This window comes from Xiphophorus maculatus, chromosome 15 (genome assembly GCF_002775205.1).
Source record: "Xiphophorus maculatus strain JP 163 A chromosome 15, X_maculatus-5.0-male, whole genome shotgun sequence".
NCBI classification, from domain to species: domain Eukaryota; kingdom Metazoa; phylum Chordata; class Actinopteri; order Cyprinodontiformes; family Poeciliidae; genus Xiphophorus; species Xiphophorus maculatus.
Genome location: NC_036457.1, coordinates 22,422,799 through 22,449,039, shown reverse-complemented (window position 1 = coordinate 22,449,039; position 26,241 = coordinate 22,422,799). Strand labels below are relative to the sequence as shown.

The following is a 26,241-nucleotide window of genomic DNA, read 5'->3' as shown; positions in this document are numbered from 1 at the left end:
AAATGATGTCTTAACATCGTTTCAAACCTTTTTCACAGTACAATGACATTTCCCTATTTTTAACTTCCTGGAACGTTTTGGAGTAAAGAAGCTTCACTGCTTTCCTTTCAGAGGCAGTTTGAAGTCTGGAGGAATAAGTTGTCTGTAATGAAAGGAAAGACTGGTGAGCTGGAAGATTCTGCAGACGCTGTGGTGGTGGACATCAACGCGCTCGGAGAGTCGGTCAGTAAAGTCTTCGTCTTCTGTTGGATTAAAGAAAAGAGACAGCTGGTTATTATGAGTCGTATTGTTCTTTTCTCCTTCAAAAATGAATTAATCCTATTCCAGCTCAAATCTCTTACCATGTGTGTTATTATTCAGTTAAATGAACTATATTTCAATAAAGTAGTTTGGCCTTTGTGTCGATGGAATTCCATTGTTAGAGGCAAGTTTCATTTGTTAATAAAAGTTGTTTGGTTTAATTTTCAATTGTATTCTATAACCTGTAAGGTGCTTTGGAAAATGTAAACTTTTTAGGAAGACTCAAAGAATAAACCACTTACTGAAGGTCAAAAACAAAAAGCAATATGACGGCATCTGTGGCTCAGTGCAGAAGAAGAGCTGTTTGATAATTAGTAGATGGCGCTGTCCAAATATTGTAAATATTTTCTTTTAAAAACAACTCAAGTCCAGTTTTGTTAGCCCTGATGAGACATGAATTGACCTAATGAGCTCCTGTAGAATCTGCTGTGTGTTTGTGTTTGTGTTCAGGAGAGCCAGGTGAACAGACGGGGGGCTCAGTTGGAAACTGAGACGGCGGACATGTTGGCCATGGCTGAGCAGCTCGACACCAACCTCACAGATCTCAACAAACGCATCGAAGGTACCAACACGGGCTGTTCAGTCTCCAGATATATTCTGTCAGTTTTGGTGGATGAGAAAGACATGTTTAACTAGTAGAGCTTTCATAAAAACTGAACTTGCAGGTGATAAACAATGATTTGAAATGAAAAAGGATATGTTGAAGATATCACCACCAATGAATGTGTAAACGCAGACTAAACAACAGTTTGCCAACCAACTGAGGAGAAATAAATCCTGTTCTTTTTTGTGGTGGAATTTGATGCTGTTCTAGCCCAGTGCTTCCCAAAGATTTTCTGGCCCCCCTAAAGATTACAATAAAATCCCCCCGAAAAAAGAAAATAAAAATCAACTGGACACATCGTTCAACCAGACATGAACCTAAACACATATTTTGTTTTCAAACTCCACTGAAGTTTATTTCACACTTCAGGTTGCAACAAAACAAACTACAAACCATCTTTACAGTGAAACACTTTTGATTTTTTTTTTCCTAGTCAGCATTTTATGTACTTAACAGCTATTTGTGTATGAAATGATCAATAACAGAGGAACAGCACTGATTAGGCCCCCCTCCCCTCCTGCCAGCCGCTCTCCCCTCCCATACAGGTAGCTTGGGCAGCGTCCCTTCGAGAACGTGCTGAGGCGCGTTTTTTGTTGTTGTTTTTTTTATTTGAATTGTAGTAATGCCTCTACAACAGGGAGCTAAAGATGGGGCAGCAGAAAAAAAAAGTCCGGGGCACAAAACAGAAAACGGAAGAGGGGGAGGGATAAAGATGTTGGAGAGACAAAGAAAAGCTTTTCAAACTGGTTGAAAGACAGAAGGTAAGAAATGTTAGTGTATCAACAAGAGAATTGTAAATATTCAGGTTATCTTAAGCTAGGCTAAAATGACAGGTGGTTGTTGTCTCCACCCCGTACTGGTTCAATACGGGACACGGTTTATTCCGTATTGCTATAAATGTCTGATAGACACACCTATCACACACATCTCAACAACTGTCACGGTTGCTTAGAGACGGTTGCTACGCAGCCGCAGTGAGCAGCTATCAACCCGCGTCTTTTTAAAATGTCCACCTGATACTACACCGTACAGACAAATATTGAAATTAAAGTGTTTAATAACGTCCTTTGCAGGTGCTTGAGTGTCTGTTAACTTGATTAGACAAAGGCCCATAGAGTTCTCATTGGAGCCCATGTGTGTGTTGGTGCGTGTGTGTGTGTCCACAGATATGATCCACGACTGGGAACTGTACAACGTCCAGCGGGAGATGGATCCAGAGACCGTCAGGCGTAACACAGAGGTCGCACAGGAAATGGTGTCATGGATGAGACAGCTCAACTTGTCGCCACGGGAACCCATCGCCACGGACGAAACAACCGAAGCTCACGGCTGTGAGGAAAACTATTTATTCATTGCAAAGCAGGATTCTGCACATATACAGTGATGACTTCCTGAAGCCGAGCTGTGATTGGTTCTGCTCTGCATTGGTTCATTTATTAAACCAGATCCTGTTCTGTCCTGGGTAACTTCCCAGTCAAACAGAGGGCAGACAAACTCATACTGAGACTTTAAACCCTGCAACTTTTAGATGTGCCTCTGCTGCACCACACCTGAAAAGAATAATTAGGTCATTTGAAAGGCTCTGATCTGATCTACACAAGGAAGAGGTAATTAAGCCATTTCATTCCAGTGTTTTGTACCTGTGGCACATCTAAAATCTACAGGACAGTGGCCCTTGAGGACTGGAGTTTGACACCCCTGGCCTAAATCATATTTTCCCCTCAGGAAAGCCATCGCTCAGGTGAATGTTGCATGGTCTAAGCCACGCCCCTTTGGCTCCCTGGTCTCAACAGCTTGCTCTGAAAGCACACAGTGCCTGTGAAATTCAAAGCTATGAGATCATTAGCACCTCCAGTCGTAACGAATCAACATTTGATTCTTGTTTCCAGTGCTGACGCGCGTCCGTCAGTTAGAGAAGAAGCTGATGATCTCACAGGGCCGAGTCCCGTCCGTCCAGGAGATCCTGTCCCGTTTCTCCTCCAGACTCTCTGAGGCCCGGGACTTTCTGCTGAGCGCAGCCGGCACCGTGCAGGAAGCAGAGGACAAGAACAGAGCCAGCCTCCTCAAATTCCAGAGGAAAGAGGTGATTTCCCCAGCATTGTGCTCTTGGAGCCACACTTTGTCGCTACTTTTTGATCAGAATGCACTGGTGGAGTCAATTCCCCACGACTCCGCCGTTAGAAAAGGTTCCAACGTGAAGTCACTCCAGGTGGCGTCTGCTGATTCTTATCTCGATTTTGGACTCGGTCACGCATGTTTGGTCGGTCTGGTCCTCATGTTTTTTAGCGGTGAGAACAGAAACGCAAAACCATCTGTGGGAGTTTGGGAGCATTACGTTAAAAGGGGGAGAGGCAGCGCTTGCTCTCATGATATCATCTCCACATGAGAAGAACTTTAGATTCCCACAGTACAGTAACTTATTTTGACAGACATATTTCTTCTTTGTGGGGGGAAATTTCTAATTAAAACAGTACCAGTTAATGGTTTGGAGTCCTCCAAGTCAAAAATAGGGATATCTTAAATTTTTTTCTTGTTATTTTTGTTTAAAATAAAAGACTAAATCAAGATAAAGGAAAACAGACTCATTAGGACTCCTGGACTACTGCAACAACCAAACATCAGGAGGGTAAAATCTCTCCCCGTTCACTAACATCTACAGCTAGTTCTTATTTCTGGCTTTAAAACGTTCCAGTTAACCACATTTCAAATTAAAAGCCTGCATGGAAGCTTCACAGGGCGCATGCCTCTGAACATCTGCAGCTCAGAAGACTGAGGGAGAATTACACTTCAGGAACCGCATCCAAGGCAGAAACCAAAGGAGATCATTTCTTTTGATAGTAAAAGGAAAACTGGAATGCCTGTTGAATTTTACTCTTCTGTTAAATAAGTCTAGAAATGAGAACTTTGTTTTTGCCCGTTTTGTGTCTTTCTAAGCGGATTCCACTGGGAAGTCTGGAATGTGGGGTGGGATTTTACATTTTTTTCTTCTTTTTTTTTTTTTTAGTTGAAAAACATCAGACTGAATGTGCAATAAACCCCACAGATCGCTCTGAGGCTTCCGGCATAACCCCAACTTCTTCTTTCTGCCTCCCACAGTGGATCATCTGTTTCCATCTAGGCCTGTTGCGATAAACGATAAATCAATTAATCGTACCATAAATGAAAACTATCAACGTCATTTCAATTATCGGCATTATCGTCTCTTCCGGCCTTTTTCTCTTTCTGTTGATGACACCGAATGAAAAAAGGCTCAACTCCGGTGCTCTCCACTGACCCTCCTTCCTCATTTTCTTAGTGTAAAGCCCAGCGGACACTACACGATCTTAGAGCTGTCGGCCGATTGTCGGCCCATTTTCAAAACCTGACAGACCACACATTAGCCGACAGAAATCCTAGGTATAACGGTTCGATCGGGTTCGGTCCTGCCGTGTGGTGTCCAACAATGGGCACAAAATAATGGCTACAAGTCCAGTGAACTAATTTTAAAACCAGGCATTAATCAATGCTTTCCTACAGTCTACCTGCAATGCATGTGGCTGGTGTCAGTGTAAAGTCCTGACTGAATGAAAATCATTATAACTTATTTACGTCACGTTAACGAAGAACAGCTGAAAAGTTACTGGGTTTATCAACTGCGGTAGCAATTTCGCTCCAACTCCTCCCCTTGTCATTTCTATTTTCTTTGCATGTTGAATAAACATTAATGTTGTTTCCACATATCATCTCCAATGTCCGCTAGACTTCGGGTTGCGCCGTGTCAGCTGTTTGGGATTCCCCGACGTAATTTCCCCTCAGAAAACGCTGAGGAGAATCAGCGCTTTCTGATTGGCTGCCTGTCACATTCAACAGGAAGCGTTAAAGCTCCCAGTCGGGGAAAACCCCTGATTTGGATCGGAGCGGCAACGACGATCTACCATAACACACCACACAATCTTAGAAAGACCAACGTTCTAAGATTGTTGTATGGGGAAAAATAGGAGCAAAAAATCATGTAGTGTGAATTATTGCATCAGGTAGTCGATGTGCCCATTTTCTCTATTTAAATCTAATTATTACTGAAGGGCAACATAGTATACACACTTCATAATCTGCAGTCTTTAGGTTGAATGCAGTATTTATTTCCACTTTGGCTTTACGTTGTTTAGTTTTTTTTTCCAAGTGCGTTTTTTGTTAATGGAGACTGAGAATCCATTTTATTTTTGTTTTTGGTTGTTTTGTTTATTTTGTTTATCAGCTCCAGTGTTAAATATTCTTTTGAAAATAAAGTGTATCTATCTTTGGCAGGAAATCACATGCATTATTACGTCATTTACATTACATCAGTGTTAAAGGGTCTTCAAACAATATTATCATTTATCGCAATAATTTTTGAGACAATTAGTCATTCAGCAAAATTTGTCATCGTGACAGGCCTACTTCCATCCAATCATGTCTCAAACTTCTTCCTCTGTCACACCAGACGCCTTCATGTTCTTCATCACTACACACAGGAATTCTGTGATCTTCCTCATTTACTCCCATCTGGCATCTTCACATTTAACCAATGCCATAATGATGTCATAATGTTCTTTCATAATGGCCTCATGATGAAAGACCATTTTGTGGAAATATTAGGGAGACGTCAACCAATAAGTTTAACTGTACAAAGTGAGCACTATGTCCAGTTTACCTCCTCTGCATGTCTAAACCATCTCTGCCTCGCCTCCAATTTTTTTCTCCAAGCCTCTCTGTAGATGTAGTCCTATTCACATTATTAAATGGAAACCATTTCATATTTCCTGACATATGATATTAAGCAGCCTTTACTCTGTTTTTGGAAACACATTTATCTATTCAGGTAAAATACTCAGGGGTTTAAAAAAGTCATTTTCTTTGACTTAACGAAAAGGACAACCCCACCCAGCATCAACATACAATAATTCTAAATGACCCCAGTGTTGTTTTTCTGTCTCCAGACAGAACAGCAGAGGCTGACAGAGGACCAGCTGGCCATCAACGGCACACTGGAGACCAGCAGAGCCTTCATCTCTGATGCTGAGAGGATGGTGGCTGAGGTGGATGCTATGGTGCAGGTAAGATGGTGGAAAGCTAAATATAATGTTTAGCTATCTCTACATAGTGATAATTAAACACTTTATTCACATTTTGGTGCTTTTATTCTTTAAACTTTAGCTGTGTTAAAAATTACAACTGCACAATTGTCTGCTCAGTATTAACCTGCAAAGAGCAAACTGTGATTTTATGTTTAGTTATCCAGTGCAATCCATTCATACAAAGGAGAGTGAAGACTGGAGCACTTGATAAAATAGCACTCCATAATTAAAGAATATTTTGTGGAAATATTTGGGCATCTCCTTGAAACATCAGCCAATCAGTGTAAATTGGTCCCAACTGGCTCCTCCTAATGTTCAATGACCTTCAGCATAGGTTCAAGTAAGGAAGTGGCTAATGTTTTGGCCTGGCCATCACAAAGCTATGACTTCTGTCCAATTGACAAGCTTGAATGGAGATCTGAAAATGTGCATTTGAGTGACGTACCGATCTGACCCAGTTCTGTCAGGAGGAATGGACCAAAATTCCAACAAATTGGAAAGAACCTGACTCAAGTCATAAGCTTTCTTCAAAGTCAGAAGTTAACATACATTTGCTTGGTTCTTAGTAAAATTATCAGTTAAAGTTTGAGGTTAAAATAAATTCTATCTCTTTAATCTGGAATGTATTGATACTAATTGACCTGAAACAGGAACGCTGGAGTCTGCTTTGGTGTCACAGAGCCAGAACAAAAAACCCCAAAATGCTTCTTTCTATACAGAATATGTAAATGTCTGGCTTGAGCTGTGTGTTAACCTCTACAGAATGTGACAGAGTACCACGCCGAGATCGACGGCGCCAGCCAGAAGCTGACTGAGAAGACGGAGCGTCTGTCGCAGGTCGACAGAGACCTGGTCCAGAAGGCCGATGATCACGCTGCGGAGCTGGAGAGGCTAGCCTACGAGCTGGAGGAGTGAGAAACCTCTCTGCAACCGGACAGAAACCTCTGTACACACACATATCATGTTGCTGAAACAGGAAGTAGTTTTGCCGTGTGAACACTTTGGCACCCCGCAGGCAATCAGTCCAAAAAGCTAACTTGTGGAGATGCTTTTGTGATAATGAAAAGATTCTGTTTTGTTTTTTTTAGCAATGCCGCTCTATTGCAATTTGGATGGTTTTATGTTACACAATAGCAAGTGAAAGGTGCAGTGTGTAACTTTAATTTAAAAAACGTTTTTACATATATGTTAAAACTATCACCATGTCATGATAGTTTGAAACAAATAATCTGTGAAAAGATGGAACCCGAGCTATTATTAGTGGCTGAAGAAATGCACCGCTCCCCAACTATCCTGAGCAAAACCAACCAATATTAACAATTGATATTTATTTCCATCTTGTTGCATTTTGTTTCTGGGGGGAACAGGGAGGAGTTGGTCATGTGACAGTGACAGTGCAGGACTGTGGGGAGTTTAACTGAAACAGCAAAGCAGCGGGGACGTCATCGATATCAATATCAGCCCAAATTTTCCTGTCTGTGCTTCCAAGTGAATTGTTTTTTCTATCCACTTTAAATGATTTATACATTTATCTTCTCCAGGGATCTGAAAGAAGGCGATGCCAATGGTTTTGTTCAGAGAGCAATAAGTGCTGCCAACGTCTATAACAACATAGTGAAATACATCGACGATGCCAACATCACTTCCCTCACCACGCTCAACTTATCTCAGAGAGCAGAAGACGTATGCTGCCCGTCACTGTTCGCCTTCCACAGTGTTCTACCTTTGTGAGTCAGTGTGACTTTAGTGACAGTTTTCTTTTGTGTTTTAGGCCATTGGCACGATTAAAACCCAGCTTGGATATCTGGTGACACAGAGTGAAAATGCCTTCCGGCAATCTGTTACACTGAGATCAGAACAGTATGGTAGGAAAAGTCCAAGTGTCCGGCGCCTTCACTGTCTGTACTGTGTGGTGTGCTTCTGCTGCTCAACTCGTTGTTCTTTCACAGATGTAGATACGAAAGTGGCTGATGGTATGCTATATATCGAGGAGACTCAGAGGACCATGGAAAAAAATCAGAAAAAACTAGAAGAGATAGTGAATGACATCCGGGTGATTCAGACAGGTAAGAATATGTCTGGGTGTCTTTGTTCATCTGTTTGGGGAACTAGTAGAAACTGAGCCTGGAGCCGCAAAATAGATACTGATTGTTCATGACCTCTTAAAGGGGCAGGATATCTATCTATCTATCTATCTATCTATCTATCTATCTATCTATCTATCTATCTATCTATCTATCTATCTATCTATCTATCTATCTATCTATCTATCTATCTATCTATCTATCTATCTATCTATCTATCTATCTATCTATCTATCTATCTATCTATCTATCTATCTATCTATCTATCTATCTATCTATCTATCTATCTATCTATCTATCTATCTATCTATCTATCTATCTATCTATCTATCTATCTATCTATCTATCTATCTATCTATCTATCTATCTATCTATCTATCTATCTATCTATCTATCTATCTATCTATTGATAGATAGATATAGTGTGTATATACATATGCATATATATGTGTGTGTGTGTGTGTGTGTGTGTGTGTGTGTGTGTGTGTGTGTGTGTGTGCGGATGGCTGAGGGTAATGTAGAGAATGATCTTCCCTCTTCGTGTGATGCTGTGGTATGAGAAAGACGAGACACACGTTGAGCTTCCTTCACATTCAACTGGAAGATTTATTCTACTTCTGTGTTATAAACATACTTCATACTTCAGGTATCGCATACTTCAGTAGAGAACCATTAGCTTCATTACATAAGAAATAGCTGTAAACCAAACAATCATTCTTTTAACATGCTCCATTTAACATTATGAATTCCATCAAATGACAAAATTAATTCACAAATAGCCTTTACTTCTCTAAACCATGTTAACTTTGCAGTTAGTGCTTTAAATCCAATACCTTGTCCCTTTTTCTGAGACCTTTTCTATTTAACTATCAAAGTAGAAGTATATAAAATGGCTTTTAACTAATCTAATAGCTTTTACCATTTTTAATCACCTCAGCTATAAACAATGTTCATTGTTTCAATAGAATAATATTTTACATCTCATATAAACTCTACTCTTAATATAGAACTGAAAAAGGCGCAATACTCCTTTAATATTGTGCCTCGGTACTCAGCTTCACATATGTCCTAAATAGATGGCATATCTGGTTTTTGTAACAAACCCATAAAGAAGCATCAAATAAAATAAAATAAAGAAACCAAAATAATGTTCTTTGAGTGAAAACTCTCTCAAAAAGTGCAAAACACAAGTTCAAATGAACGCCACAGTCCTTCAGCTAGCTCACACACACGTGTAGAAGTACGCTAGCATTAGCTCCAATTAGCCTTCCGAACAAGTCCCGTTTTTGTACACAATGACAATCACAAAACGAACTACGTGACTCATTAGTTGAGATTCGATTTAAGAACCTTTTCGACTCTGTTCTGTTCCCTCATCACAAACATACCTGGATGCTGCCTTGATTCTTTCATGCATGTTTAAGAAATCCTCTAATTTCCATGGCAACCATTCAGCTGTGCAAAATGCCTGGGTGGACCAATCTCCGCCTTCGCAATGCAGCTCCTCCTCAGAGCTGCAGTTTCCAGGCTTCTGCCTCACATATCTGACCTCTTTGATCCCCCTCCTTCAGACTAGCCAGCAACAATTAGCTAACTCATTATAGAATCACTTCCCAGTGAAACCCTGGTAAAAACGTTGTGAGCAGGAGTTTTTAAAGCCACAGAGGCCCAATTTTAAGGCGTTATATTACAAAGTAAAATTTCTTTTGAGTCATATTTGATATATATAACATTTTTATAACAACTGGAGATAACGTAGTGCTGTGCTACAAAATGCCCCCGTGTGCCTCAAAAATACATAATTCTGCCCCTTTAACCGAATACGATCTACAAAACTGAACTGTCTCTTTTCTGTATTTCAAATTGTCATACTTTTATTAACCATGTCTGAATCAGTTTTTAACCTCCAATAGTCCTCCTTCATCAAACTGAAATATTCACTGACTGAGTTCAGTTCTCTGTTTTTCTGTTTCTCGTCAATTTGCAACCGTTTTCAGACCGAACCCCGCAGCGTCTGAACTTTTCCTTGGAAGTGGCAGAAGAGACTCTGAACCGCTCAGCAGAGGTGCTTGAGACCGTCACTCCCATCAACAACAAAGTGCAGCAGTGGGCTCACAACATGAGAAACAACGAGTACTCTGCTGCTGCATACGAAAATGCTGTTGCATCTGCCAAGGAAGCAGGTGAAAAGTTTGTGTTTAAAACAGTTTCTGTGTGAAAGTTGTGAAAACAGTTAAAAAAAAATAAAAATCATAAGTTAATTTCTGCTCATGTTCCCGGATCTGTCCTGCAGTGGAAAACCTGAATGTGCTTGTTCCTGAGCTGCTGGACAAGCTGAAGGTGGTTGAAGAGAAGAAGCCTGTGAACAACGTGACCACCAACATCCTGAGGATCAGAGAGCTCATCGCTCAAGCCAGAAGTGTGGCCAAGAAAGTTAGTTTGTTACATTTATGTTTGACTTCAAACCACTTCACAGTCACAGTGAAGAACATGGGATCTACTTGATAACCTCGATCCATCCAGTTTACTGAGCCATATTACTCCACTGCAGTAAAATAATCTCTAAATAATATTAGAAAATCCCACCTTGAATTTGAATTCAAATATTCAGTGATTGAAAAAATAAAAAATAAAGACCACATTTACTGGGAGTGGATACTAGGTGCCTTTCTACATGCTATTTTTTGTTTATGCCAAATTTAACCTGGAGAAGAGTCGTCTTGTTAGATCTGACCAAAGCATTCAGTTCCAGTTAAAGTCCCAACAGGGCTTAATCATCTTTGTTCGTCTGTGTTTATTGTGTTCGGACATCTGACATTTGTAGTAATTAGTGCTATGTGTGATTTGATGATTGTGAACAAACATTGTATAAAACTTTTAAATTATTCAGAACAGCTACTGAAGGCAGTGTCTCCCAACTATTTTTCTTTTAGAAGACACATATAAATGAACATTGACAAACAGAAAAAACACAAGTCTGAAAATGCTGATGACTTTGGACAGAGATATGTGTATCAAATAATCCAAGATGTAACTACCTGTGACTTCAGTTATCCACTTATACGTCTTTTCTTTGTTTCTTTCTTGTGGGTTAGGGTATAAAGTGTTCATATTACAAGAAGCTCTAACACATGGTTTTCATTTGGCTTCAGGTTCAGGTGTCCATGAAGTTCACTGGACGGTCTTCAGTTGAGGTTCATCCGCCCAGCAACCCAGAGGAGCTGAAGACGGTGACATCCATCAGCCTGTTCATGAGGGTGGACCCAGACAAAGACCCCATAGAGGACCGCTTCATCCTGTATTTGGGAGACAGAAGTGTGAGGAATCCAGGCAGATTGCATTTTTTAGGGTTAGGGAAAAGCTATTTACCCTGACTTGAAGCCGGTGGTCATGGCAAAGAGAAAGAGCAGCGAAGAGACGGGGAGCGTTTGTTGTAATCTTGGCAGTTAGTGTGAAAAGCTTTGAAGCAAGCCAGTTGGCCCAGACTGAGGGTTTCCAGGAGACGCCTGAGACAAAAGTGCAATTGTTTCCATTCAACTTGGAGTTCATCTGTTCATCTCATGACTGTTCCAACTCTCAGCCAGTCAGTGTGGTTTCTCTGGGAGTCTGTTGTTTTCCATGGAGTTGTCTGTTCAATTTCGTATTATTTGGAATAATAGCCCATGTATAAACCTTAATGGTATGCACACATGAGAGTCAGATATTTAAAATGAGTAAAATACAGAATTAAAATGATCTTTCCCAGCTTGATATAAGATGGTAAAGCCATGTAAAAACTCACAGTGTGGAAATAAACTTTATTTCTGTTTTCAGGGCAGGAAGGACTACATGGGTTTGGCCATCAAGAATGACAAACTTGTGTTTGTGTACAACCTCGGGAGAGACGATGTGGAAATCCCTCTGACCTCCAAGCCAGTCAGTCAGTGGCCAGCAGTCTTTAACTATATCAAAGTAGAAAGGTAAAGGACCTTTAAGAGTAAAACTCAGAGCATTTACTACCTTAGAATCCTTAGCTATCATTAATATTCTCTGGCAGTTAGCATTTATATTTGTCACAAAAATCATGTTGAAGAAATCCAATCAGTTTAATGTGAAGCTTATTTTCTTCGATTTCATTAAAGCTGCAGTATGTAACTTTTATTAAAAAAGCACTTTTTAAGTATTTGTTGAAACTGTCACCATGTTGTGACAGTTTGCTATGACACAGATAATCTGTGCCTTCTTCCATTGTTAACTAGAAACAACCAATCAGAGACAGGATTGCTTATCTCTACCTCCCATTGCTCCTTTTCTCTCTGCTGTGTTGATAAGAGAGTGTGTTGTGAATGCTCAGGCTAGTTAGCATAGCCACTGATGATGGCAGATAAATGGGGTTTCCCATAACTGAGTTGGTCTGTCATTAGCACAATGAGTAGTAGGTACCTGAGGTTGATTGACAGCACTAAGACCCTCCTCGCTCTGATTGGTTGCTTTTGAAGCGATGTATTTCTTCAGACAACAATAGTAGTACAAGAAGGAGGAGGAGATTTATCTTTTCATCCTTTTTATCTTTTCTCTGTCTCATACAGTCACAACATAGTGAAAGTTTTAATAAATCTGCAAAAACATATCTTTCATAAAAGTTACATACTGCAGCTGTAATTGGGGAATTGGCACTAAAGGACTACACATGTTTAAGTCATGCAAAACTTGTGGTAGTTTGTAGCAAAAATGGTTTACAGTAAAACCTAACATGATCAGACTAATTCTATGAATTATGAATATCAGATGTATTGTTATTCATGATTTTCTTCTTGCAGGTTGGGGAGGCATGGAAAAGTCTTCCTGACTATTCCCAGTCAGGGCTCCACAGATGAGCAGAAATTCATCCAGAAAGGCGAAGCTCCCATCGCAGACTCACTGTTTGATATCGACCCCAAGAATCTGGTGTTCTTCATCGGAGGTGTCCCACCAGACATCAAGGTAGTGAGTTTAATCCTAATCCTCCTGTAATCCCAGCCTTTCCTGAATGTTGACAATTGTTTTTTGTTGTTGTTTTTTTTGTCTCTAAACTAGCTACCTCCTCCTCTGAGCCTGGCCCCGTTTGTGGGCTGCATCGAGTTGGCTTCAATCAACAACGACGTCATCAGTCTGTACAACTTCAAAGAGACTCACTTTTTAAATATAGCTGATTCTCCTCCCTGCCCCAGGTACTCATTACAGCTCCTCCAGGGAGGATTCACACTCCTTACAGTACACTTCTTATGTTGCAGCCATTGATTCAAGTTGTTTCATGTGGATTTTAAGTGATAGACCAACACAAAGCAGTGTAGACCTGTGAAATGGAAGGAGGAGAATGCATGAATTTCAAAATGTTTGACATATAAACATCTAAAATTAGTTGTGCATTTGCATTCAGCTCAATATAGAACTACTTTTCTCTGCAAATACAGCTGCAAGTTTTTAGGGCTTTAGCTCTTCCTGCAGGGACAGATTTAGGAGTCAGTGACACAGAGATTGCTTTCATAGATGAAAAGTAGTAGATAGAATAACTTCATGCATTTTAAAAGCATTTTAAAATCATATGAATATGGCAATTTTCCCCACGTCATATTTTTGTTGTATTTTTGCTTCCAGGGGTACAGAATATAAAAACACTCATATGGTGTAAAATCACGTTCAGGTTCTGATCACACGTTCTCCTCTGTTGTCAGGTACAAGTTGGCCTTCTCCCAGAGTCGCATTGCCAGCTATCTGTTTGATGGAACGGGCTACGGACTCGTCAGTAACATTGAGAGGAGAGCCAAGTTTGGTCAAGTCATAAGATTTGATATTTCTGTACGAACGATCACAAACAACTGCACCATTTTCCTCATGGTCAACGGGGTACGTCTGAAACGGAGGCCGCTTGCTTCAGTTCTGCCCATCTTCTGAGCTGTTATCTCTACTTGACCCAGATGGAGTTTCCAACTTCAATGCAGCAACTTTTAAGCTTTTACTTCACATTGCAGCAATTAATCCATCCATTCATTGTCTATACCGCTAATCCATGTAGGGTTTACGCTGGACTGGGGTCTGTCTCCAGCAGTCCATTTCTGAGTGCAGTGCTGGTAAAAACATTGTTAAAGGGTTAATAAAGGAGCCATGTTGTAATGACTTCCTGAAGGAGGAGTTTCAGAAACTCCTCCTTTCTGAAAAGGAGACAAACACATTTCAAGGTGTTAAATTAGGAAGTAAATTTCTTATAAATCATATTTGATGTATAAAGCATTTTTATAACAACTGAAGTTAACATAGTGTTTTGGTTGTGCTATAAAACTGCACTACATCTCTACACATTTGTTTTTCTCCTTTAAGAAAACAAACAAATGTGAAAAAAAATACCTATAGAGAAAATTCCTACAGAACTGAGCTGATTCAAGACTGAACTTTATCACCAGTTCTAATGTCTCTGTCTCTGAAATTCAAACATTAACTTGTTTTGCATGTCTGTTTAGAATCTGAGGTTAAAAGATAGAAGAAATTATCATTTTTCAATCAGTACCACCATAGAACAAGATGAGAGAATATCTAAGTTTGGCCAAAAGGCTGTTTTTCTGAGGTTGGGAGGATGTTGGTTCTGTGGTACACCATGGACATCTTGGTGGTTCATGTAGCAGTCTGTATTACAGCAGACTTGAAGAAGCTTCTGACTAAAGACACTCTGTCTAAGAAGAAGATTGTTAGGGTCCTTTTTTTAAAGATATTTTGTGAAATCCAGAAAATTATAAATAGTCGAACAATTCTTACTCAAGGTCTAACACAGAGCACTAAGGTTGTCTGTACAGGAATTGCCAGAAATATTTTCATTCTAAGAGTTTACTGAGCCTAAAAAAATTATCATGTTCAAATAAGAACATTATTTGAGATGTACTGACTGGCATCTATTGGTCCAGGGTTTACCTCACAACCCCTGACCCCACCTCGACCCTGCATGGACAAGTGGCTATAAGCGATGGGTGGATGGAAAGATGATTTGCACCTAAATAAGCTGTTTTATTTATTGTGTTTCTTAGTGATAGACTCCATTTGGTTTGGTAATCTTAGACCAATAATAAAAGATTGTTAAGTTCAGTCTAGTGTCATATTGAAGACCTGCTGCTGGGCTTATTAATGAAAGACAGACTTGTTAGCATCCATGTTGCCTCTTTTTGGAAAAGTTAATTTCGATTAACATGATTTAAACATGATTTAAAATATGAGTCCTGAAAAATGTTCTTTCTTTCCAGAAAAATTTTTTCCTTTTAGAGATGAAGAATGGCTTCCTGCGCCTAACATACGACTTTAGCTTCAGTAATGGACCTAAACTTCTGGAGAATAACTCACCTAAGTTTCAAATAAACGATGCAAAATACCATGAGGTAGATCATCCTCTTATTTTATTTTTTTTTAATAATGTTCCTGTGATCCAAAAATATTGTTACAACTGTCTTTGTTTAACAGGTGTCAGTGATCTACCATATGTTAAAGAAAGTTATTCTACTGGTGGACAAGACCCTTGTTAAAACTGTCGAGAATCCCCAAACCCCCCTGCCTTTCTCAGATATCTACATCGGTGGAGCTCCCTCCAGCGTCCTCAAATCCAGGTGAGTCGCTAAGTAGACCTGCATCCAAAGAAATACTGTCGATAAGAAGTTGAACATCTGTAGTTTCACAAAGGAAATGGTTTGACAAGATGTATCCACACAGGCCGGAGCTGTCTTCTGTGGTTGGCCTGAAGGGTTGTGTCAAAGGATTCCTGTTCCAGAAAAAAGACTTTAACCTGCTGGAGGAGCCTGGTACTGTTGGGATCAGCAGCGGCTGCCCTGAGGAGTTGGTTGTAAGAGCCCATTTACCAACTCACACTCCTACCCTCGATGGACAGAGTGCTTATCTCTGGCAGTAATCCGAAGCACATTTAAGCCAGGGACTAAGACAGTGTTTTTCAAAGTGGGCCGTATGAGGGTCTCAGAAAGCTGGAGCGAAGTTGAGAAAAATTAAAATTACAAAAAATAATAATAATTTAATGCATTTTTGAGTGTATTTTGTATAATAAACTATAGTCTGTTTTTCAATCAATATTACACAACATAAGTTAAAAGGCCATGCTCATCTTTCTGATTGGCTGCCAGTCAAATTTATCAAGCTATTTTGCTCCTCAAGCTAGCAAAGCAAGTTCAAAATGGCCACGTTTCCCCCAAGAAAAAGCCAATTGCCAATTAAAATCAGAAGGCATGAGGCAGCATTTTTGATAAACAAATTTAAAGATTATTAAACAGTGAATAAAAGTGTGAAGAAAAAACAAAAACTAGAACGTGAGGTTTCTTGACATGTTTTGTTGCATTGTCTGTGGGTGTGCAAGTGGGTTCTTTTAGAAGCTAATGTTTACTTTTTTGGCATCCCTGGTAACGATGTAAAATTAGCCCTAAAATAAATCAAAAAAAATTTTAAGTAGTTTATTCACACACTGAAAATTCAGACAAAAAACTCAACTTCTAATTCAAGTACATTTATTCAGAGAGACAAAAAGTGATCTGACAATAAAACAAGATAATTTATCACAAAAACATTGGTGCCACTTTTACTGGCCCTGATGTTAAAGGGGCAGTATTATGTATTTTCCAAGGACAAAGTGCCATTTTAGGGTACAATAAAGTAACTGCAGCTGTTTCTATTACAAAAATGCATAAAGCTTTTCCAGTATTCTGCTAATTCAAAAAAAAGGATTTGCAATTGTGGTGTTTCCATTAAATAAGAAACACGATTAAAATCACATATGAATAAGTTTGTACATACAATAAGACATTAAAAAACTTGCTGTGCCAACCTTCTACCACCACTTCCTGTTGTCTTCTTTGTCTTTTCCACCAGTAGTAACATCCTGTTGTTGATCACATGACTCACACATGAAAAGTTTCAATTGCAGTTTTGCGAAATACACTAACTTCGATACGGAAAAAAAACAACACCTTATCCTGCCAACCAAAAAGTTTTATTTAAAACTGAGAGTTTTTTCCAAATTGGTGTGTTTCCGTTAAGCTAATTTATTTTTGGAAATCTAGTTTAGAAATTATAAGGTCAATGGAAATGCAGCTTGTGTTACCTTCAGCTGCAATGAAAAAGCTGTACATATTGAAAACAACTTAAGAGAAATTTGACTTTTTGACTTGAAATTGCCTTCTGTCTCGTTAAGAAGCTGCTACTCTTTCTAACACTCTCCCTTTAGCATGTCATCTCAACAATTCGTCTTTATGATGCCGTTAACAATCATTCTTAGGATTGAGAAGTAGCTCATAAGAGCAGTTCCACCAGGTGTTTGCTAATTGGAGGAGCTGAGTGGGGGAGGCGCGGTCAGAGTCACATAAGCGATTTCTAAATAGCCTCTAAATGTTCTAAGAAATGAAGGGTTTCTGAAACTGCAGTGTGTGTTTCTGTGCCAGATGTCCCGTGAAGCTTCGTTCAGTGGCCACAGCTACCTGGGATCCACCGCAAAAATTTCACCCTTCGACAACTTCGAAGGAGGGCTCAACTTCAGAACGCTGCAGCCCAGTGGACTGCTGTTCTACCACGCTCAAGGGGTAAGAACACCTTACACACACATTCCACAAATTTCTACATTTCCATGTCACATTTTTGTCTCATTTTCTCACATCCTTAAAATTCTGTGAAAGTGACATTTCCTTTCAAAGTAATGATCAATTTGAGTTTTATAACCCGTGTAATCCTGGGAACAGGTTGTCCATGGTAGAAAAACACTGCAAAATACTATAAAGTTGTTCAAATGTTGTTGAATGATTTTTTTTAATGCATCACATCTGATGAGTATTAAAGAAACAAGTTCTGCTGCCTGACTAACTGGAAGACATTCCTCCTCAGTCTGATGAGTTTAGCATCGCCCTGGAGAACGGAGCGGTCACACTGAACCACAGAGGGTCAAAGGTCAAATTACAGAAGAAGCAATACAACGATGGAAGGACACACTTCTTACTGGCTTCAGTGAACAAGCAGAGGTAGGAGGTTTCAAATGATGTTTTTATTTATTAGGGGAAGGATGGCTGGGATGAAAGAAAGACCACTGGGTTACCATGACGAACCCAAACAGAACAGCTAGAGGAAAGCTGCCTCGTGCTGAAAACATAAATCAAACATATCTTTAAGCTTTTTGGTGTTTTTCTATTGTGATCACTTTTCAAGATGGTCTTTGAGATTTTCAGGAATGCTGGAGGAGATTCTCTGAAAACAATGAAAGAATATGAAAACCTAAACATTTGTCAGCATATTAATATTCTGATATCTAACATTAATTTCAGTTTAATGCAGCTATAATTACATTTTCTTGTTTATGTTTTTTCCTCATTTTTCAATTTCTCATACTGTTTGTTTCAATTTCTCATACTGGCTGTTTGTTAAATTTAGTTTAACAAACAGCCAGTCAGAGCCAGAAAGAGAGTCTTTGAACTGTCAATCAACCTCATGTACTCACTGCTAAAATGTGTTAATGGTGGAGAAACAACTTACCGCTACAGGAAAACTGTTTATCCAGTGTCATATGTGGCCACCATAATTAGCCTGAGCATTCACAAGAGGCTATGCTACTTACAGGGTAGCAGAGAGCATGAGGTGGAGTACCTCCTGACTCTGACTCTGATTGATTGTTTCTAGTTAGCACCGGGATAAGGCAGAGGAGCTCCATTTTTTCACAGATTTGTCTCATATTAAGCTGTCACACCATGGTGACAATTTCAACACTATGTAAAAAATTAAAGTTAAATACTGCAGCATTGAAGCAAAAGTTTCTAACTACCTCATTCTGCTTCACCTCAGGAATTTACTGCTAGTGGACGACAAAGACAAAAAGGAGTTAAAGCGATCACCACCAACTGCAAAGTCCTCCTCTGATTCTCCCATAAAGACCTTTTACTATGGAGGCTCTCCAAGCAGCAGCTTAAAGAACTTCACTGGTTGCATCAGCCATGCGTACATCAGCAGGTAAGTCTCCACCACGCTGTGAACACACCTTCCATCTGGCTCCACAGGCCTCCTTCTGTTCTATACTAAGGACCATGAGAATGAAGAGTTTTTGCTGTATTCTAATGCAATTTGTATTCTTTTCCTGTCACTCTGTGTCTGTAGACAAGACCGAGACATTGAGGGTGAGGACTTCCAGAAGTACACCGAGAAGGTGAATGTTTCCCTGGAGAACTGTCCAATACAGCGACCTCCCGCTGCACTGATGTCTCACCACAGGGGGTCTTCTAAAGCCAAACAGAGCCTGTCTCAAAAGGTAACACAAACACAGCGGGTCGGTTAGGTCATGTCTGCTCCGCATCTTCTGCTCAGTCAGCTGCCTAGACCAATGAGAGCAGGTTCTCTGCAGACTCAAAAAAGCTCATTTCTACAGCGCAAAATATGATTGGTTAGTTCCAGCAGAAATCTTACAGAATCTGGCAGAAATATGTCATCTCTGGTGACTGGATCAAAAAGTTGAACAAGAAAATAAGAAATCATAGGTTCAATCCTTTGTGTCAGGGCCTGTTTAAGTAACATTATGTTTTGAATTATAATTTTAGTTTTATTTCTTCATTATTTGTTTTAACTAATTATGTCAATTTAACATTACTTCAGTAACCAAAACTGATTTTGTACCAAAGCATCAACCTTTAGCCTTCCCTCTTCATAGACATCTCTAAAAAATCACTACTATCAGTTATTAAAACAGTGTGATCTACATTGATGCTCATATTTTGGAATGTAATATGATTTGTCATATCAGTACCAGCTGTTCTAATACCGGCTGGTACTGATACCATGCAGATAATATCGTGCATCCCTACTAACAAGTTTTCTGATACTCCAGGTTACAACAGCAAGCTCGTGAAACCAAATAAATAAATGAAAGCCTGTTGTCAGAGATGTCAGGTAGCAATGTTTTAAACAAAGAAAATAGTCCAACGAAAGACATTAATTTCATCCAATCAGACATGGTCCTTCCAAAATGCCATGCTCGTCCAATTGTGTTACACTTGATTTTGTTCGTTCAATCAGGTGTTGCCTTTATCCTTGCTTCATCTGCGGACATATCTACTTGAGATCATTGGGAATCTATTCCTGCCCATAGTGAACCCTAGAAGGATCAATTCTTACCCAACAATGCTTTTCACAGGTTGCCAGAGATAAGTCCAGTCATCTTCCAGAACTCCCCAGCTCTAATCTGGAGTCATCAGAGCCAAACAGTCATCAGAGCCAGTCTTGCCACCTCTCCCCCAGACCTAGATCAACACGCCAAGCCTTCCACTATGGTGGCGTTGCCAACAGCAGGCAGCACTACGAGGGAATCCCTGACTCTCTGTCTGAAAGGTTTGTCAGGCCCACAACCTGCTCGTAGTAAGCCAGGTGTCTGCTCAAAGCTTGCTGTGTACATGCATGCTTTTGTTTCTACATCCATAATGGGATCCATGTTTCGTCTTCCAGGTGCCACTTGTCTCTGTCCCTGAAGATGGAGTCACCTTTTGGCCTCATCTTTTATGCATCAGATGTCCAAGAGGACAACTTTATGGCTCTGTTTGTGGCCGATGGAAAACTCGTGTTTAGTTTCAGTGTGGGAGACCAGAAAGTTCAAATTAGGAGTGAAGAGAAATATGATGACGGCGCATGGCACAGTGTAAGTTCACAGTGCGAGTTTTTCTTGTATGTTGGCGGCATATGTTCTCTTGTGTTTCAAACTGATAACTTGTTTTTTTTTTTGCTTCAGATTGTTTGTGTTCGTGATGGGAGCATGGGGCGACTAACTATTGACAGGCTGACAGAGTTTGAGGACGTAGCTCAGGCAAACAACGTCGCCTGGCGTGTCAGCGACTCCCTCTTTGTTGGAGGAGTTCCACCTGGAAAAGCACAAAGGAATATTCAGGTACGAGTTACAGTGTACGCTGGTATTCAGTGGAAATGGGGACCAGAACTGCCTGCAAGTAGCTAACACTTGAGGACCCCTCTCAAAATTGCTTTTAACTTCCTATTTTAACTGTTCAAATGTCAAATATCACTCAATGTGCATTAATAAGCACAGTGCAAAACATCTTACCGCTAATGCAGAAGCTAACATCTACAGTCTTATCCCCACTGTTGGGGACACAGCCAGTCAGCACAAAGGAAAATAAATGGTGCCTCTGAATTGGCTGTTTTGCAAATGTCAGCCTATAACATGTCAAGTAAAATTGGACCTACATATTTCAGCTCCGCAAATAGCATTTTATTTTGAATATTTTTCACAAATAAGTTGGACTTACTGAAACATCCAGACAAAAGTCCATACCTGAACCCAACTGAAATCTGTCGCAAGGCTTGAAAGTTGCTGTTGAGATAATCTCCAGCCAATCGAACAGAGGTTGAGCTATTTTATGAAGAATTTGCATATTTATAACTATATGTGTAGAACTTCACAGGACTTGCAGCTGAAATGCATCAGAAAGGTGGTTCTACAAAGTACATTCTCAGGGGGGAGAAATACAAATGCATGCCACACTTTTCAGATTTATTTTGTTAGTTGATCATGTATTATCCTTGTCCTATTTCTATTCACTACCTCTAGTTATTTGAATAAAATCCTTTTAAAACAAATCAATTTTTGCAGTTAAAATATCAAAAACTGTGAAAATATTCATAAATTATGGATAATTTTCCACTGTAAAGTAACTATAGTTATACACCTAAGTTAACATTAGCAAATAGTTAGGAATATCACTTTGAGCTTTTTGCTAAACAGAATCAAGTAATGATCAGTTTCTGTGCAGCCACATTGAGACGATGGATAGTAAAAGAAAAACTTCATACGTTGCTCCTTCTGTCCTCTCCACTTTCCTGCCCGGGAAATGGACATCAGTATTGGCAGAACATCTTCTGGAGCTGGAGGAAAGAGAGAAAACTTACTGGAAGATTCCTTTCTTGTTGTGTGCTTAACATGAACTTTTTAGTAGCTTGTGTCTCTGTTTTGGAAATAAAGGTCCAGTGTGTTTGTATTTCCTGCAGAGAAACTCGGCTTACAGCTTCACTGGCTGTTTGAAGAACCTTCAGCTTGATGGACAAAGGCTGTCCTCTGTGGCTGAGAGTTTCGGGGTCGGTCCATGCTTTGAAGGACTCTCTGAGGATGGAACGTACTTCTCAGAGGAGGGAGGATATGTGGTTTTGGGTATGTTGTTTCAAAAATGCAGTTTCCCTATGTATACAGTTGAAACCAGAATTTTACAAAGAGAAAATAAAATGTCACATACAACTTTTTTTGTCTCACTGTCTGAAGTTAAATCAGATCAAACTTGGTTGGTACCCAATGGAACTTCAGTTACCAATCCAATCCAAGCCCGACCTAGCAAGTCCAACCTTTGCCAAAGCTCCACCCACTACTTGCACTCTCCTCCCATCAGCCTATCCGAGTGCTATAGTTAAAGCCGCTTAAAAATATATTGTTTTTTTTTTTTTACATATTTGTAAAAACCATCACTGTCTTCATAGTATGAGTGTAAAAACACTCAAGCTTCTCTGACTTCTCTCTGTGGATCTACTGCTTTCTCCAGAAATACACCACTTGGTCAGAAACAACCAATCAGAGCCAGGAATAGGGTCTTATCACTGTCAATCACTCTTGTGTACATGCTGCTCACACCCTCCACCTTGCTCTCTGCTATGCTACAGCTGGTTTCCAACAGCTAGTTTCCTGTGAATGCTCAGGCTAGTTAGCATGGCCACCGATTATGACGGGTCAAAAGTTAAGTTGTTCCTCCACCAGGAACAACTATAGTTTGCACAGCTGTAGCAAACTGGCAATCTTGAGCAGCGCGTACATGAGGATGCTTGACAGCGCTAAGACCCTCCACCTGGCTCTGATTGGTTGTTTCTGACTGAGCTGTGTATTTCTGCAGATGGCAGTAGGACCAGAGAGGTGCTTGAGGCAATGGAACTTGATTTCTTTTCACAATTTATCTGACAGTGACAGTCAACATAGTGTCATTTTTAACAAATATATATACGTATATAAAAAACTATTATTATAAAAGTTTCCTTGCAGCTTTAAACACAGCCTAATATGATGTTATAGATCTATTTAGATGCTACCTAGATGCTGATTTTGTTCATTTATCCTCCACATTTTAACCACCTGATATTTTCTAATATGCAGAACATTATTTCAGCTGACCATCTGTTATGTTGCTAGTTCATCAGGTCATAAGTTCCCCTGTGTCTCTCAGACCGGTGTGCAATGGAAAAATATGTAGCTAGGTAAAATGACCTCATCTCTTTAGCAGCTGCAGGCAACTTGTTTCAGTAGAAGAGGGAGGTGGGGACTGCTGACAGGGAAAACGTTGCTTTGATCACATCTCCATCTCTGCCTGACCGATATAACACATGCTGAACATCCAGAGTTATGGGCCTGTGTGGTGAAAAGATAAGATTAGGAACAGATATCCAAAACATCTGTTACATGTTTCTGTGATTCTTCCTTCCTTCAGATGAATCCTTTGAGCTGGGACTGAGGTTCGAGTTAACAATGGAGGTGCGCCCTCGTGTGGCCTCAGCTGTGCTACTGCATGTGCGCACGGCAGGGGGTTATTTCATAATGTACATCCATCAAGGAGCGGTGAGTCTTAGCAGGCATAACGAGAATAGGACAGACTCTTTCTGACCAGTCAGTCAAACTATTTCCTTTTTCTCCTCCCAGGTGGTTGTTGTTGTTCATGATGGGAAACATGAGTTCTCTACGAAGGTGTCACCGAGACACGGTGTGTGTGACGGCTCCTGGCACAGAATAACAGGTCAGAATCACACAACAGGGCAGCACGGTTAAAATGGATGATCTGGGTAACGGTACTATTCACGGCCCTTTGCAATTTCACAAATTATTACTATGCAAGCATGAACTTCAAAAGTATTTTGTTGACTAACTGTCCAATGAGGTGGAAAAAGAATCATGCATGGTTTCATATTTTATCTTTTTAGGAAACAAAATGTGCAATTGTATTCAATGCTGTTTACTCCAGTTCCCCTTAACTAAATACAGTTTTACCAACTGCATACACTGCAAAAGCACCAAATATTACCAAATATTTTGCTTAATTTCTAGTACATATATCTTAGTACGATTAAAATAAGTCAATACTAACTAATAACTTTTCAGCAAGATGTAGGAGCTTATTTTAAGTCAGTAATTCCTAAATGTTGATGAAAAAGTAGTAGTTTCACTGGCAGATTATTTTACCTTAAACACGAGCAAAATATTTTCTTTTCAATTGAGACTTTGTGGTAAAAGTTAAAGCTTTGTGCTTACAGACAGTTTCCATCATATCTGACAGAACTCAATAACAACATTTACAACTTGTAAAAATGGCAAAATACTCAAGAGGCCACACTTTTCAGATTTTTACTCGTCATTGTTCTTTTACAGTTAAACCCAAAATTATATATACCTGGCATTTTGTGTTTCACATTTGATTAAATAATGCAGTGTCAGATAATATTTACAACCTTCTCAATAATCAGTAGAAAAATGTTTTTTAGAAGCATAGTAAACTTTCACCATCGCCCTAATTTTAGCACTCCCTACACATTCTCAGACAGAATCCAGACTCTGGCTGGGTCACTCCTAAACATTAATATTAAAGAAATAATAAGATGCATTGTTTGAGAAACTAAGATCAGTTGGAATGTTTGTATAACTGGACTGAAACTTTTTTTCCTCTTTGTAAAGTACCTTGAGCTGACATGTGTTAATAAGCGCTATATAAATAAACTGAACTGAAATTGAAATGAGAAGATCATTTTAAAACTGAATCTGTCAGGTTGTTGTTCCATTTGCTCCATTCCAGTGGAACTCTGTGTTTCTCCTACTTTCTGTACTGAATAGTTTTTCTTTTCCTAAAGTGTTTTCTGTATAAATCAACCTCTATATAAATGTAGTCCAATGATCATTGTGCCCACAGTGATCCGGGATGCCAACGTTGTCCAGCTGGATGTGGACTCTGAGATTAAACACGTTGTGGGCCCTGTGAACCGCCGCTCCACAGACACCAGGAAGCCGATATTTATCGGTGGAGCTCCAGGTGAGAAAGCACTGGCAACAGCTCCTTGGAGCAAAGTCACACATTTCCTAACCGACTTCCTGTTCTTCTCAGATGACTTCCTCCCAGACAGCGTTGCCACCAGGAAGCCCTACATGGGCTGCATGAAGAACCTGACCATCAACAAGAGCCCAGCAAGCTTCAGCAAGACGGTTTTGGTGATTGGAGCCGTCAGTGTGGGGAGCTGTCCTGGAGCATAATGCTATTTATCAGTAGCCCCATCACAGCACTGACCAAACTCATTTTAGAATTTCTTTTATTTAATAATACCCACTAAGATTGTGTTCATTCGCGCCACTGCTTGCTTCTTGGTCTAAGTCACCGTTTTTGTTTTCCACCAAGAAAATGACCAAAGCCTCCATGTCAAAGTTTAAAATCTGACGAGTAAAAACATTTTAAGATAAAATATATCCTGTGGAATTTATTTAGAATGTAGACTTCCTTTATTCACACTCACCAGTGCAGAAAACACATAAACATTGCATCATTGCAAGGTTTAGTGTCCACAATGTCTCTTTCTAGGCACATTTTTATTAACATGGTCTACCTAAAATCTTGATTTTGTCTGTACTGTTTATATCTGATAATAAACTTTCTTTTACATCCAATTAAAAGCTTATCTATTTTTTTTAGCTTATTTACATAATTAGGAGAAGGTTGGTTATTTTCTATTAAAGTACTGCTCAAATTTGTTCATTTACAAGTATAATGACATGGACACAGGGAGGAACAAACACTCTGCAGACGGATCACTTCCTGGGATCAACCATCCAAAGCAGCAACCAGCCCACAAGAGAGGTGAAGAGGAAAGTCCAGACCAGGAGGAAGGGATGGAGATGAATGGACATGAGGAGATATTTATGACAGAAGAACAGCTGAACAAGTTGCTAGTGTGATCTACTATGATTTATGAGGGCAATAAAAAATGTGAAGTGAGCTTATCTGACGGACAACCAGGTCATGTACTCTGGACAACAAATTAGAGGCAAGAGAAGAAGACGAGAGAAGGGTACGAGGGATAGAGCAGCACCTGATGGGGAAAAGAATAAAATAGCTCAGCT

At 39.8% G+C, this 26,241-nt stretch overlaps 1 protein-coding gene across 1 annotated transcript in view; it reads left to right on the top strand.

Annotated features, from left to right (window-relative positions):
- Positions 1 to 25,788, top strand: part of lama4 (laminin subunit alpha 4) — a 40,490-nt gene extending 14,702 nt beyond the window's left edge. The window contains exons 10-40 of the mRNA XM_014471392.2: positions 112 to 222; positions 751 to 862; positions 2,071 to 2,235; positions 2,794 to 2,987; positions 5,860 to 5,976; positions 6,760 to 6,908; positions 7,539 to 7,680; positions 7,769 to 7,862; positions 7,947 to 8,063; positions 10,079 to 10,264; positions 10,375 to 10,514; positions 11,234 to 11,398; positions 11,895 to 12,040; positions 12,881 to 13,043; positions 13,137 to 13,270; positions 13,775 to 13,946; positions 15,329 to 15,460; positions 15,543 to 15,685; positions 15,789 to 15,918; positions 17,519 to 17,656; positions 17,955 to 18,088; positions 18,903 to 19,067; positions 19,212 to 19,362; positions 20,242 to 20,435; positions 20,550 to 20,739; positions 20,830 to 20,985; positions 22,101 to 22,260; positions 23,576 to 23,703; positions 23,785 to 23,878; positions 25,043 to 25,162; positions 25,235 to 25,788. Of these exons, the coding sequence (XP_014326878.1) occupies positions 112 to 222; positions 751 to 862; positions 2,071 to 2,235; positions 2,794 to 2,987; positions 5,860 to 5,976; positions 6,760 to 6,908; positions 7,539 to 7,680; positions 7,769 to 7,862; positions 7,947 to 8,063; positions 10,079 to 10,264; positions 10,375 to 10,514; positions 11,234 to 11,398; positions 11,895 to 12,040; positions 12,881 to 13,043; positions 13,137 to 13,270; positions 13,775 to 13,946; positions 15,329 to 15,460; positions 15,543 to 15,685; positions 15,789 to 15,918; positions 17,519 to 17,656; positions 17,955 to 18,088; positions 18,903 to 19,067; positions 19,212 to 19,362; positions 20,242 to 20,435; positions 20,550 to 20,739; positions 20,830 to 20,985; positions 22,101 to 22,260; positions 23,576 to 23,703; positions 23,785 to 23,878; positions 25,043 to 25,162; positions 25,235 to 25,380 (4,488 nt within the window). The 3' untranslated portion in view covers positions 25,381 to 25,788. The remainder of the gene's footprint in view (positions 1 to 111; positions 223 to 750; positions 863 to 2,070; positions 2,236 to 2,793; positions 2,988 to 5,859; positions 5,977 to 6,759; positions 6,909 to 7,538; positions 7,681 to 7,768; positions 7,863 to 7,946; positions 8,064 to 10,078; positions 10,265 to 10,374; positions 10,515 to 11,233; positions 11,399 to 11,894; positions 12,041 to 12,880; positions 13,044 to 13,136; positions 13,271 to 13,774; positions 13,947 to 15,328; positions 15,461 to 15,542; positions 15,686 to 15,788; positions 15,919 to 17,518; positions 17,657 to 17,954; positions 18,089 to 18,902; positions 19,068 to 19,211; positions 19,363 to 20,241; positions 20,436 to 20,549; positions 20,740 to 20,829; positions 20,986 to 22,100; positions 22,261 to 23,575; positions 23,704 to 23,784; positions 23,879 to 25,042; positions 25,163 to 25,234) is intronic.
- Positions 25,789 to 26,241: the final 453 nt, after the last annotated feature.